This window comes from Xenopus tropicalis, chromosome 7 (genome assembly GCF_000004195.4).
Source record: "Xenopus tropicalis strain Nigerian chromosome 7, UCB_Xtro_10.0, whole genome shotgun sequence".
NCBI lineage: Eukaryota > Metazoa > Chordata > Amphibia > Anura > Pipidae > Xenopus > Xenopus tropicalis.
Window position 1 is genome coordinate 103,051,867 of NC_030683.2, and position 15,070 is coordinate 103,066,936.

The following is a 15,070-nucleotide window of genomic DNA, read 5'->3' on the forward strand; positions in this document are numbered from 1 at the left end:
AAGGACGCCTCCTGTTGCGCTAGTAGAAGTGGAAGCTGAAGCGCTAGTAGAATATAAAAGGTAGGCTTATCTTTATCTTTTAAGCAGGAATATAACATTAGGCCCTGCACATAGAGTGGCTGCTGGAGGGTCCACAATTAAAAGAGGCCTCATTAGGGTCCATACGATTGTGCTGTAGGGACATCTAGATATACCACCGCTTTAAAGTACCACACAAAGCTCCTCATTCCTTATTTCACCAGAGCCTCTCATCATGTCGGAGAGGAATATTATTGGAGCCATGTTATGAGTTCATTTTACTACAGGAAGATGTCAAGGCCAATGGCACACAAAGTGTGGCGCAGGAAAAAAAGCCAAAAATCGACCCAGTTCCTTGGATAGAGTTAAATAGCAGTTGTCTAAAGATAATATCACAGTTCCAGTGTCAGTCATCTTTCCACCACTAACAATTTTATTCCCATTGCAGCATCCCTTCAGTGGGGTAAGTGCACAAATAATGGAGGGGGCTGCCAGTGAATTTAGTGATCCCCTTCTTTTTTGTGTGTACTCAAAATAGTTTAGCCTTTAGTACCATTGTACATTTATAACTGTGAAACAGCTTTTTAGAACAAATAGAAAGTTAAAGATACTTTTGCTTCCATTGTGTTGTTAGGTTTAAAGGTGAACTAAAGCCTGGGCAATAACTGAGCCCCCCTACAGAGTCCTCCCATCCCCCTCCTGAACTGCACCACTGGGTGCAAGGAAGCCCTGTACTTGCCACTGACAATAAGCAGGTGCTTATTAATGCCTTATGTACCTATAAAGGGAATCATTTATTCCCTATTGTATAACATATTATGGTCTATACAATATTATTGTAGAATCTTATATTATTTTAGAATATTAACATTATTAGAAGTTAAAGGGCCACATAATGGCTGTCACAGAGCTGCAGTCATGCGCATCAAAAAAGCCATTCAGTAGCTGCATTTTGGGAATTTTTCAGCAGTTATAAAGGTTTTTCAGCAGTTTTGGCAAAGTGAAATGGGACAGATTCGCTCATCACAACATCTGACTTTTGTTACCCTTGTTAATGGATTAATGCTATTAGCTATTAAAAGAACTAGTGGCACAAATAGTATTGATATGTTGCCTGGAAAAAACACTCCCTACTGTGACTAATTAGACCCACGTTCATGACCTGAGAACTCACAGGTGTCTGGAGAATGTCCATGAGAAGAACAAAATCTGCTCTTTATTTGCTGATAACCAACTTATAAAGGATTTCTTCTCACTGGACAAATGTCCCTTCAGTTCAGTCCAGCTACAGACTGACAACCCAAGAAAACTCACCATGATGCCTCTCTGGATACTACTGTTCCTGGCAGTTGCAGGTAAGAAGCTGTAGAAATCAATGCATGGATGGGACATTGGTCGCCAAACCGGAGGGGGAAGCTTTCCTGGGGGGGCTTGGAAGAGTGGCAAGGGGGCTCATGATATTGTAAGTTTGACTTTCTTAACACACCAGCTTGAAGGTCAGTAATACATTGATATTTTCCTATGTTTTTAACATCGTTGTGATAACTGATTATAATTAGTAGTATCAGAGTATCATTGGTCTATCCATGAAAAAGCAAACATGCTGAAATCATGTGAGGGCTACATATAGCATTATTCTGCATCCCTTTTCTCATTTTATAGGTTATATATGTATATGTTTAACTGATATATACTGTATTTAATAAAGTCTATTTTATGCCTATATTAGTAATGGAGTAGTGTTGTCTTTAGAAGAGTTAGAGCAAAGTTTCAGGAGGGGACACAGTTAGTATGGGTCTCCTGGAACACAATGTCAAGAAGCTAAATTAAATTTACCATACATTAAACAGTATTTTTATGAGTTTGAGTTGAGTGAGGGCCCTTGAGTCCCGGTGGGCCCCTGCTGCCTACCCCTGCAAAGGTTTTAATATATATACGGGCTCATTTGGAGGTGTCCGAAGCAGAAGATATGGGTGGTCATCTTTTAATAATAACTAGCATATATCTAAACAATGATGAGAATAACATTTGGGTTGATTAACAATTTGATGACAATACAGATTACGGATGCACCAAATCCATTTTTTGTTTGATTCGGCTGAACCCCCGAACCCACTTGTAAAGGATTCAGCCAAATACTGAATCAAATCCGAATACTGTTTAGCATATTCTAGGGACCTGCCGAAAAAGGCCAAAACCTGAACTGAATCCCTAATGAACATAAACACATATGTGACACTTTGGGGGACACTTGCAACAGGCGTGTTAGAGTCATGGACACCTAGAGTCTATTACAGTATCAATACAGGAACAGTGCTTGAATAGCTTGAGTAATATCACCTTTCTGGGGCTTGCTGACCTGCATACTGACACTAGGCTCTGGACCAGGTTGGCCTGCGGGGCTTGTAGTAGTAATTCATCAACACAGAGGGTGGAACTGCCAGGCAAAGGAAGGATTATTAAGGATCTGTGGAATTTGCTTTCTACTCATGTTGCTACAGAATGACATATTATTTTATACATATATCTGCCTCTGCAATTGACAAGTACCCTCAGATTCGCAGTTCAGGCCTGCTAATACAGTCCAACAACACTGTTATTACTCTTATTTGCAGCTGCTGCTCCTCTGGATGATGATAAGATTGTTGGGGGATATGAGTGCACCCCTCACTCCCAGCCCTGGCAAGTTTATTTCACACAGGAAAACCAAGTCTTTTGTGGCGGATCCCTAGTCACACCAAGGTGGATTATTTCTGCTGCTCATTGCTACCGGACGTAAGTATACCACAAAGATCTCTGTATGTGCCGAAAGACTGTCAATCGTAAGAATAGTGAAAATTCTTTAAGCCGACGAATTACTTAATTCTGCTCTCTACATTAATGTGTTCTTTTTGTATTACTATTATTCCCTTAGCCCATTACATAATGATCAATGAGCAATGGTCGGGCACAGAAGAAACCAGACCACATTAGCAATAGATGGAAATAAATAAGAAAAAAAAGTTGGTTTAATCATTTACATAGGGTCTCATTTATGAACTGGGTATATAATCCCAGAATGAAGGATTGCCTTAATGGCCCTTAATTCCATTTTCTCTGGTTTTTGACCAGCATGGCCATGAATCTTACTAATCATTAAGCCATGAAAGCATACTCATACGGCACAACTTTCCAACCTTATTAGGGATCGGCAAATCTTTCCTTCTCTTAAACCCTCTCTACGGATCCTATATTCTGCACTGACTGTTTCTGACTTTCATCCAGACCCAAGACCTTGGTTGCTCACCTTGGAGACCATGATCTTACAAAGGAGGAAGGAACTGAGCAGCACATCCAAGTGGAGAACATCTATAAGCACTTCAGCTATAAAGACAATGACGTCGACCACGATATCATGTTGGTTAAACTAGCAAAACCTGCTCAGTATAATCAGTATGTTCAGCCCATCCCAGTGGCAAGAAGCTGCCCAAGAGAAGGAACTGAGTGCCTTGTGTCTGGCTATGGGAATATGCGTTCAGATAATATAGGTATGGGATCCAGTATCAGGAGATCCATTACCCAGAAAGTTCGAAATTACAGAAAGGCCATCTCCCTAAAACTCTATTATAAGCAAATAATTCTAATTTTTAAAAATAATTTCTTTTTTCTCTGTATTAGGGTTAGATATGTTACACATGCAGCAGTGTGCAGTATATGTAGAATAACATTATAAGCACTTATTAGATTTGTGTCCATTGTTACAAAACAGTCGACATATTTAAATTGGTTCAGTTGATCTGTTTTGTATATTTACTATTTTGTTTATTGTTTCTTATAGGAGAATTCCCTGACAGACTGCAATGTGTGGATGTGCCAGTCCTGTCTGACTCCAGCTGTAAGGCTTCATATCGCGGACTCTTTACTGAGAATATGTTCTGTGCCGGCTTCTTGGAAGGTGGCAAGGATTCATGCCAGGTAAGAAAATTATGATGAAGAAAAAGAGGCAGAAACAAATATGGTTGAATAGATAAATATTGGTAGGTAGACTAATAGGTGGCTTAAAACATTATAAGTAAGGATGTGGTGAGTGTATCAAAGACAATGGAAGCTTTGGCAAGATTAAAACTGCAAACAAATCAGCTAGATTTGCATAGAAACTACGGAAAAACACAGACGATTACTTACACTTAAAGGAACAGTAACACCAAAAAATGAAAGTGTTTTAAAGTAATTGAAATATAATGTACTGTTGCCCTGCACTGGTAAAACTGGGGTGTTTGCTTCAGGAACACTACTATAGTTTATATAAATAAGCTGCTGTGTAGCCGTGGGGGCAGCCATTCAAGCTGGAAACAGATAAGACACCATTGTATTCTACAGGGTTTATCTGTTAGCTGCTATATAACCTGTGCCTTTTCTTCTTTTGAATGGCTGCCCCCATGGCTACACACCAGGGTTTATATAAACTCTAGTAATGTTTCTGAAGCAAACACAAAACTTTTACCAATGCAGGGCAGCAGTACATTATAGTTTAATTTCTTTGAAATATATAAATTTTTTGGGGTTACTGTTCCTTTAAGGGCTATGGTAGACGGGGAGATTAGTCGCCCGCGACAAATCTCCCTTGTTGCGGGCGACTAATCTCCCCAATATACCATCCCATCAGATCACCGGTAGGATGGCATATGCGGTGCCGCAATTTCCCAAAATCGCAGAAGTTGCCTTGAGGGAGGCAAGGGACAAGGGAGATTTATTGCGGGTGACTAATCTCTCCGTGTGCCACAGCCCTAAAGGGCACCTATCACTGCCATACATTTTTTTTTTTTTTTAAACTGCCAGAGCTGGGCTACCCACACCGGAAGGGAGGCCCCAGTGAGGGCAGCCATGTTGGGGCAGATATGCACATAATGAGCGAGTGCCGCTATGCGCATGTGTGTGACGTAGGAGGGTGATTTACATTCATCACTCTTTCTAAAAAAACTATTGCTTTCCCCAACTGGAGTGGTGCTCTAATAACCCGCACCTCTGGTGGGGGAAACAATATAGGGGTGATACAGTGGAGGAAATAATTATTTGACCCCTCACTGATTTTGTAAGTTTGTCCAATGACAAAGAAATGAAAAGTCTCAGAACAGTATAATTTCAATGGTCGGTTTATTTTAACAGTGGCAGATAGCACATCAAAAGGAAAATCGAAAAAATTACTTTAAATAAAAGATAGCAACTGATTTGCCTTTCATTGAGTGAAATAAGTTTTTGAACCCTCTAACAAAAAAAGACTTAATACTTAGTGGAAAAACCCTTGTTTGCAAGCACAGAGGTCAAACGTTTCTTGTAATTGATGACCAAGTTTGCGCACATTTTAGGAGGAATGTTGGTCCACTCCTCTTTGCAGATCATCTCTATATACCTAAGGTTTCGAGGGTGTCTCTGTGCAACTCTGAGCTTGAGCTCCCTCCATAGGTTTTCTATTGGATTAAGGTCCGGAGACTGACTAGGCCACTCCATGACCTTAATGTGCTTCTTCTTGAGCCACTCCTTTGTTGCCTTTGCTGTATGTTTTGGGTCATTGTCGTGCTGGAACACCCATCCACGACCCATTTTCAGTTTCCTGGCAGAGGGAAGGAGGTTGTCGTTCAGGATTTCACAATACATGGCTCCGTCCATTTTCCCGTTAATGTGAATAAGTTGTCCTGTGCCCTTAGCAGAAAAACACCCCCAAAGCAAAATGTTTCCACCCCCATGCTTGACGGTGGGGACGGTGTTTTGGGGGTCATAGGCAGCATTTTTCTTCCTCCAAACACAGCGAGTTGAGTTAATGCCAAAGAGCTCTATTTTGGTCTCATCAGACCACAGCACCTTCTCCCAGTCACTCACAGAATCATTCAGGTGTTCATTGGCAAACTTCAGACGGGCCTGCACATGTGCCTTCTTGAGCAGGGGGACCTTGCGAGCTCTGCAGGATTTTAATCCATTGCGGTGTAATGTGTTTCCAATGGTTTTCTTGGTGACTGTGGTCCCTGCTAATTTGAGGTCATTAACTAACTCCTCCCGTGTAGTTCTAGGATGCTTTTTCACCTTTCTCAGAATCATTGACACCCCACGAGGTGAGATCTTGCGCGGAGCCCCAGAGCGAGGTCGATTGATGGTCATTTTGTGCTCCTTCCATTTTCGAACAATCGCACCAACAGTTGTCACCTTCTCTCCCAGCTTCTTGCTAATGGTTTTGTAGCCCATTCCAGCCTTGTGCAGGTCTACAATTTTGTCTCTGACATCCTTGGACAGCTCTTTGGTCTTTCCCATGTTGGAGAGTTTGGAGTCTGCTTGATTGATTGATTCTGTGGACAGGTGTCTTTTATACAGGTGACTAGTTAAGACAGGTGTCCTTAATGAGGTTGACTAATTGAGTAGAAGTGTCTAACCACTCTGTGGGAGCCAGAACTCGTAATGGTTGGTAGGGGTTCAAAAACTTATTTCACTCAATGAAATGCAAATCAGTTGCTATCTTTTATTTAAAGTAATTTTTTCGATTTTCCTTTTGATGTGCTATCTGCCACTGTTAAAATAAACCGACCATTGAAATTATACTGTTCTGAGACTTTTCATTTCTTTGTCATTGGACAAACTTACAAAATCAGTGAGGGGTCAAATAATTATTTCCTCCACTGTAGGTGTCCTTTCAATTGATATCAGACAAATACAAAGGGAAACATGTATAATATAGGGCCCATCAGCAGTGGGTCATTTTCAATACATAGAATATTATAGTTACAGTAGCACACAAACAGTATTCATGGAGGCATAGGTTACAGCCAGGGACTTCCTGAGCAACTAGGAGAATTAACCTCATGGGCCCCTACAGAAGAAACCACCTCAACATGATATTAATCCCCAGGCTGCTGGCACAGAAAATGCCACTTTATTCATTTGTGCAAGTACTGGAGCTATTCTCTGCTGTTCATGTAACCAGAATAGGGATGTAGCGAACCTCAAAAAAAAAGTTTGCGAACCCGTTCGCGAACTATTAGCACCATGGAAACGGGATTTGCTGAAAAACACCATGTGTGGCTTGTGCAGCGTTTTTAGGCCGAGAAAAAACGCAGCGGAAAAACGCCATGCGAACCCAAATTGCGAACATACGCGAAAAGTTCGCGAACTTGCGAACACCCGATGTTCGCGCTAATTAGTTCGCCGGCGAACAGTTCGCTACATCTCTAAACCAGAACACCACCAAACTTTTCCAGGGACAGGAAGTAATGACAACGAGAGCCAATAGCACCAATTTTGAAAGTTGTTAAACACAGATGTTTTTTAACGTGGCAATTTAAAGGCTATATGTCCTAGTTAAAATGATTCTTGTGTCATACAATGTAATATCTCTTTAATTGTTAAATAATTATTGTATATATTTTCTCTCTTTTCATTAGGTTGATTCTGGTGGACCATTGGTTTGTAATGGAGAACTCTATGGAGTGGTCTCATGGGGACAGGGCTGTGCCGAACGCAATGCTCCAGGAGTGTACGCTAAAGTCTGTAATTATCTAGGCTGGGTGCAGGACATTATAGAGAACAACTAAAAGTCATCCGACTCCTATCAGACCTTGAAGTGATTGTATCGTACCATGTATAACATGCAACGACTCATTTGCTGCTAATGAATTACAGTTCCCAGAATCCCCTGCCAATTATATCATATATTCTGTAATTTCAATATTATACTGTATAGGCAACAGCCAACAGTGATTTAATATGTTGTTCTATGTGATAAAAGTCCACAACCATGAATAAAACAACCAAAAGCATCAGTTCATAAGGCTTATTACCTTAATAATCAATTTATCAAATATTGGCATGTATTGCAATGTTGTGCAATATGGCTGAAAAAACACAGCTACAAAGTGGTATCCTGAGGGTAGACCACTGCTGAAGACAGCCAAAACAGAGGTCAGGTCGAGTTAGAATATAAAGTGGGTGCTTGTAGTTCACTTTTTTAAGGCTTTAAAAAAAAATACAACCCTAAACCTGGATTTTATTCTTGTCCAATAAGTTATTCAGACTCCTAAAAGCATTAATGTTGGGTAAAAGAAGAATAGAGTCTACCATCAAATATTAGACTGATGTAGAAGTGGAAAGCATATGAAAATGAATTATATATATGATATCCTTAAAATCTATGTCTGATGAAGGGGTGTGTGCCCAAAATGCCACACTTAGAATATACACACAAGGTAATCCTGCTTGTACCAAGACCTGTTGTGCCAGTGATTTTCTTTAAAATCTACACAAAAAATCATTCTCTGTAAGCTATAAAGCATAACATTATAAATGAATATATTTATCTGTTTGTAGAGAAAATATATCCTTATATTTGTGTAAGCTTTAGTGTAAATTAGATCCTGCTTTTTACCATAAACCACACCATATATCACCTAGTATGCAGCGCCGGATTTCAAAAGCAGCCGCCCCTAGGCCGTCCCCCATTTGCGCCCCCTGCGCATGCGCGAACAAGCCCCCCATGCCGCGCCGCGTCGATGCAAGCATTTAACTCCCATTTTTACCATAAACCACACCATATATCACCTAGTATGCAGCGCCGGATTTCAAAAGCAGCCGCCCCTAGGCCGTCCCCCACTGCTCCGTATCGGAGCAAAATGTCAAAATTTCGTTGCGGAGGGGCGGCATGCCGCCCCTAAATTTGTGCCGCCCTAGGCCCGGGCCTTTGCGGCCTCTCCGCAAATCCGGGCCTGCCAGTATGAGACTGTGTGAGCCCTCGTTTGAATTGGAGACCAGGTTGTTTGTGACTATAACTCTCTAAAAAATGGGCGCCAGTGGTTCTTAAAGGAGACATATTGGATAAATGGGAAACCCCTAACCCTGTAGGCAATTATGAATAATATACGGTGCTGGTTTCCCTTTGGGCTAAACATTAATCCTATCTGTAACAATGGCCCCTTTATTGGAGCTCCCTATAGATCCTATCACTTCTCTGTCCGAGTTTGAAATGAAGAGTGGGTGTGTCCTAACGGTCCTTGCCAGAAGCACAGTAGGAGGGGGAGAGCCAATCACAGCCCTGCAGTCACACCAGCACAGACAGGCTTCAGTTCCCTATCAGGTCAGCCTAGCTGCTGATTGGTTCCTATCCTACAGTGCAGGGTACGGAGGGCTGCCGGCTCCCCAGCTCATCCAGAGAATTCAGCCAGCAGGAAGTGGAACAGGTGGGCGGGGCTAGTGGGGTTTTGGTGGAATTTCTCAATAAATCAGTCAGAAACACAACTTTTTTAAGCACAATCCTTCTATATCTAGAGGAGTATAATTCCCTGGTACATTCATAATTTTTATAGGATATGTCTCCTTTAAAGTTGAGCAAGAATGGTTTATTTACATAGCCACATTGGAGTAATAACAGGTACAACGTATAGGTACTTAGTATCTCACAGGTCAGGCAATACTCACGACAATTGGTCACAATGAATCTCTCCCTGCAGGGCACAATGGGTTACCCCCAGTTTACAGGTTATACTCTTCCAGTGGAACTTTGGAGATCAACTATCTAGCCCTAGGTCTGTACACTGGTAACCCTACTCTGGGCAGCAGTACACCTGGGATAATAATCCCTCTACAATCCTTGTCGGAGACAGAAGCTGCTCCCTAGCTAGCCCTAACTGTCTGTCACACCTAGGGGCACATTTACTAATCCATGAACGCTCCGAATGCGTCCAAATGCATTTTTTCTGAATGAGCGTATTTTTTGCGACAATTTCGTACCTTGTGTGACTTTTTCGTACTTTGCGACAAAATCGTATTGTCGCGCCGAATACGAAAGTTTCTGATTCATTCAAGCTTCGTTATCATGACTTTCCTTGGGCCGGGTTGGAGCTGCAGAGTGCCATTGAGCCCTATGGGAGACTTTCCTTGGGCCAGGTTGGAGCTGCAAAGTGCCATTGATTCCTATGGGAGACTTTCCTTGGGCCGGGTTGGAGCTGCAGAGTGCCATTGAGCCCTATGGGAGACTTTCCTTGGGCCGGGTTGGAGCTGCAGAGTGCCATTGAGCCCTATGGGAGACTTTCCTTGGGCCAGGTTGGAGCTGCAGAGTGCCATTGAGCCCTATGGGAGACTTTCCTTGGGCCGGGTTGGAGCTGCAGAGTGCCATTGAGCCCTATGGGAGACTTTCCTTGGGCCAGGTTGGAGCTGCAGAGTGCCATTGAGCCCTATGGGAGACTTTCCTTGGGCCGGGTTGGAGCTGCAGAGTGCCATTGAGCCCTATGGGAGACTTTCCTTGGGCCAGGTTGGAGCTGCAGAGTGCCATTGAGCCCTATGGGAGACTTTCCTTGGGCCAGGTTGGAGCTGCAGAGTGCCATTGAGCCCTATGGGAGACTTTCCTTGGGCCAGGTTGGAGCTGCAGAGTGCCATTGAGCCCTATGGGAGACTTTCCTTGGGCCAGGTTGGAGCTGCAGAGTGCCATTGAGCCCTATGGGAGACTTTCCTTGGGCCGGGTTGGAGCTGCAGAGTGCCATTGAGCCCTATGGGAGACTTTCCTTGGGCCGGGTTGGAGCTGCAGAGTGCCATTGAGCCCTATGGGAGACTTTCCTTGGGCCGGGTTGGAGCTGCAGAGTGCCATTGAGCCCTATGGGAGACTTTCCTTGGGCCAGGTTGGAGCTGCAGAGTGCCATTGAGCCCTATGGGAGACTTTCCTTGGGCCAGGTTGGAGCTGCAGGGTGCCATTGAGCCCTATGGGAGACTTTCCTTGGGCTGGGTTGGAGCTGCAGAGTGCCATTGAGCCCTATGGGAGACTTTCCTTGGGCCAGGTTGGAGATGCAGAGTGCCATTGATTCCTATGGGAGACTTTCCTTGGGCCAGGTTGGAGATGCAGAGTGCCATTGAGCCCTATGGGAGACTTTCCTTGGGCCAGGTTGGAGCTGCAGAGTGCCATTGAGCCCTATGGGAGACTTTCCTTGGGCCAGGTTGGAGCTGCAGGGTGCCATTGAGCCCTATGGGAGACTTTCCTTGGGCTGGGTTGGAGCTGCAGAGTGCCATTGAGCCCTATGGGAGACTTTCCTTGGGCCAGGTTGGAGCTGCAGAGTGCCATTGAGCCCTATGGGAGACTTTCCTTGGGCCAGGTTGGAGATGCAGAGTGCCATTGAGCCCTATGGGAGACTTTCCTTGGGCCAGGTTGGAGCTGCAGAGTGCCATTGATTCTTATGGGAGGCTTCCAAAATCATGCACAGAAGGATCAAAGTCGGAAAGGTTTTCCTGCATTTTACGATCGTTCAATACAAAAATTTTGTGATTTTCGGATCGCCAATACAATATTTTCGTGACTAATACGATTTTTCATAAGCATATTCGTGATATTTGTGATCTTCAGAAATTTTCGTATCCAATCCGAATTTATCCCATTCGGGATTCAAATTCGCGTTTTCATGAATGTGCCCCCTAGTGTAACTTATGACAAGAGTTGCCTGGGCCTATCTTACACCCAGGTTCCACAATATCTCCCCACCTGCTTGCTCAGGTGAAGAGCTCCTGCCACATGGCTGCTTAGCCTTTTATACTATATCACAGTGGCTATATATATATATACACTATATCACCTTATGGCCAAACTGTGAACTGAGAAGGGTCATGCTATGACCCAGGAAAAAAGGGACTTACTTCCCATTACAGTAGAACCCCCATTTTATGTTTTTCAGGGGACCAAAAAAAAATGGTGCAAAATCAGGGAAGTTTATTATGTGTTATATATTAGTGGGACAGATGATAGATAGATAGATAGATAGATAGATGATAGATAGATAGATAGATAGATTGATAGATAGATAGATAGATAGATAGATAGATAGATAGATGATAGATAGATAGATAGATAGATAGATAGATGATAGATAGATAGATAGATAGATAGATAGACAGATGATAGATAGATAGATAGATAGATAGATGATAAATAGATAGATAGATAGATAGATAGACAGATGATAGATAGATAGATAGATAGATGATAGATAGATAGATAGATAGATAGATAGATAGATAGATTGATAGATAGATAGATAGATAGATAGACAGATGATAGATAGATAGATAGAAAGATAGATGATAAATAGATAGATAGATAGATAGATAGACAGATGATAGATAGATAGATAGATAGATAGATAGATAGATAGATGATAGATAGATAGATAGATAGATAGATAGATTGATAGATAGATAGATAGATAGATAGATAGATAGACAGATGATAGATAGATAGATAGATAGATAGACAGATGATAGATAGATAGATAGATAGATAGATGATAGATAGATTGATAGATAGATAGATAGATAGATAGATGATAGATAGATAGATGATAGATAGATAGATAGATAGATAGATAGATAGACAGACAGATGATAGATAGATAGATAGATAGATAGATAGATAGATAGACAGATGATAGATAGATAGATAGATAGATAGATAGATAGAAAGATAGATGATAAATAGATAGATAGATAGATAGACAGATGATAGATAGATAGATAGATAGATAGATAGATAGATGATAGATAGATAGATAGATAGATAGATAGATAGATAGATAGATAGATTGATAGATAGATAGATAGACAGATGATAGATAGATAGATAGATAGATAGATAGATAGATAGACAGATGATAGATAGATAGATAGATAGATAGATAGATAGATAGATAGACAGATGATAGATACAGTAACACTAATCTCACATTCTGTTCCCAAACTGTTACACAACTGGTGTGTTGCTCAGCTAAATCTCTAAATTGCAAATCCCCCACATGTATATACTGGGTTGGAAAACCTTTAAAGGAGACAGATTGTGTAAAAAAATGTAAGAATGTACCAGTGAATTATACTCCTCTAAATATAGGATTGTGTTTAAAAAAAAAAAGTTTCAGACTGATTTATTGAGAAATTCCACCAAAACCCCACTAGCCCATTTGTTCCACTTCCTGCTGGCTGAATTCTCAGGATGTGCAGGGGAGCATATATATGTGTTCCCTTAAACTGGAAGCAATACTGTTGGATGAGGAAACACACTATTTGGACTTCCCTAGTACATGTATGGGACCTGTTATCCAAATTATTCAGGACCTGGTTTTTTTTTGGATAAGGTCTTGAAACCCTGTTCTATGCCAGTGGCACACCCGCAGTTTTGACCATTGCTGTCATCCTGTGGGAAAACTGCAGCAGTTAAAAAAGCCACTCTCACCACTACTAATCTTATTTAATGGCAAGTACTATGGAGGAGCGACAGGGTGGTTTCTACGGCAAGGGCAAAACAAAATTGTCCGCCGCTATTTTCCTCTGGATGGCAGTAGTGGACAAGACCCCCATGTGCAATTACCTTAACATTTCTGTGCCTGCTACTTGTACATGTGGTTCTGATAGCAGTGCCACAGATTATTAGATATGTGACAGCAGCACTGGATTTATCATAAGAAAAATGTGTTCTATACCGACTGATCCATCTATGTGTGAGAATAAATCATTAGCATTTCAAGATAAATATAACTGAGAACTTGTGTCATTATTTCCAGATTAGACAGTAACTGATCTGCCCTATATCTGGAACTATTTTACACATTCAAGTGAAGCCATTGCTGATTTTGATTGGTCTCTTAGCAATAATTGGTTGGTATAAAAGTGCCAGCAGCCCAGCTTGCTTGCTCTAGCAAGGATCTAGCATCCAGGCCTGGACTGGGATTCACAAAAGGCCCTGGGATTTCAAATACCCAGAGACTCAAACAGCCCCCACCAACCCAATAAATAGTGCCTGTGGCATCTTACAGCAGCCCCTCTGGCATTTGCCAGAATTCACAGGTTGCCAGTCCGGGCCTGCTAGCATCCATCTCATGCTTGCACTGTGTATCGATTGCATCACTTTAGCTAAGACTTGTGGAGCCTGATTTTCCAGTTCGACCTCTGCTGATAAAATGGCCATTTCTGTGGCATGGAGTAATAAAGATACCAAATGTATGTGTGCACTTATCAGGCTTTACAGTGTTACACACTAGTTACCTGGGGCTGCACCCTGAACTGGAAAGCACCACTTTTCACCTCTGCCTCTGTTTTTAATGTTGTCAGGTTGTCTGAGGCAAAACTATGCCCCTTCTCTACTAGATACATTTATGTAGAACTCCAATCACACACACACAGTAACTCTCTGATATTCAATATAAAGGAAGGCTACAGCAGGCTGCTCCATTGATCTGCCCAGCAACCGCTCACTTGTTGGCACACACAACAGAGCGGATCACTCCCAGTATACTGTATATATAATATAAATGTCACAATATAAGACTGATTAGTAATTAATACAGTTAAAAACTACATGGCAGCTCAGAAACCAGTACAATTAGCACCTCAATTTAATTATCAGCCCTGTAGCATCAGCTTATATGATAGGCCAACCTCATTTTCTGCTTGATGATTTGTGACAACCCCTAAGCCTCTGAACAGCTGCCCAGAGCCCACTGAGCATGTGTAGTGTCACAGATGTTCCTTACAGAACCCAAGATGGGGAGCTCCTGTGACAGCTGTAAAGGCTTGTATCATTACTGTTTTAGAGAAGCCGAAACTTTAGGCTTGGTGCAGTAAGTTCAGTATATAAAATATGGTATTTCTAACCATATTCATTCTTAGGGTTTACTTCTCTTTAATACTTCCCTGGAAGTGTCCATGTATTAATTCAGGTACTCCTGTTCTTCAGAGCTGCGCTGTGTATCGAATGTGATAAGATATAATGTATAGAAGCTGGCTGTAAATGTTCATAGGATTCCATGGCAAAGGTTCATCTGCCCCAGGAAGCCTTACTTGCGTATTTGTGTTTCTGTCTACTAGTGACCTTCACTGGCAGAATTCCCATGTGAAATGGTAAAGTGGTAAAGCTAAGAGAGTGATTTACAATCATTTGTAGGAACTGAGCTCCTCTGTAACTGCTTTGCCTGCCCATCAGTGCAGTTTTAGTAGTATTGTATATAACCACCCTCATCTCTGAAAGAAATAAATCCTTGCAGATTTAGAGCAGGGCACCTAGTGCTGTGTC

At 41.9% G+C, this 15,070-nt stretch overlaps 1 protein-coding gene across 1 annotated transcript; it reads left to right on the forward strand.

The window, feature by feature from the left end:
• The first annotated feature begins 1,303 nt into the window (after positions 1 to 1,303).
• Positions 1,304 to 7,799, forward strand: LOC496633 (pancreatic trypsin 1-like). Its single transcript, NM_001011204.1, is given in 5 exon segments — positions 1,304 to 1,373; positions 2,634 to 2,793; positions 3,283 to 3,545; positions 3,836 to 3,972; positions 7,425 to 7,799. Coding segments are annotated over 5 exon segments (750 nt in total). The 5' UTR covers positions 1,304 to 1,333; the 3' UTR covers positions 7,575 to 7,799.
• Positions 7,800 to 15,070: the final 7,271 nt, after the last annotated feature.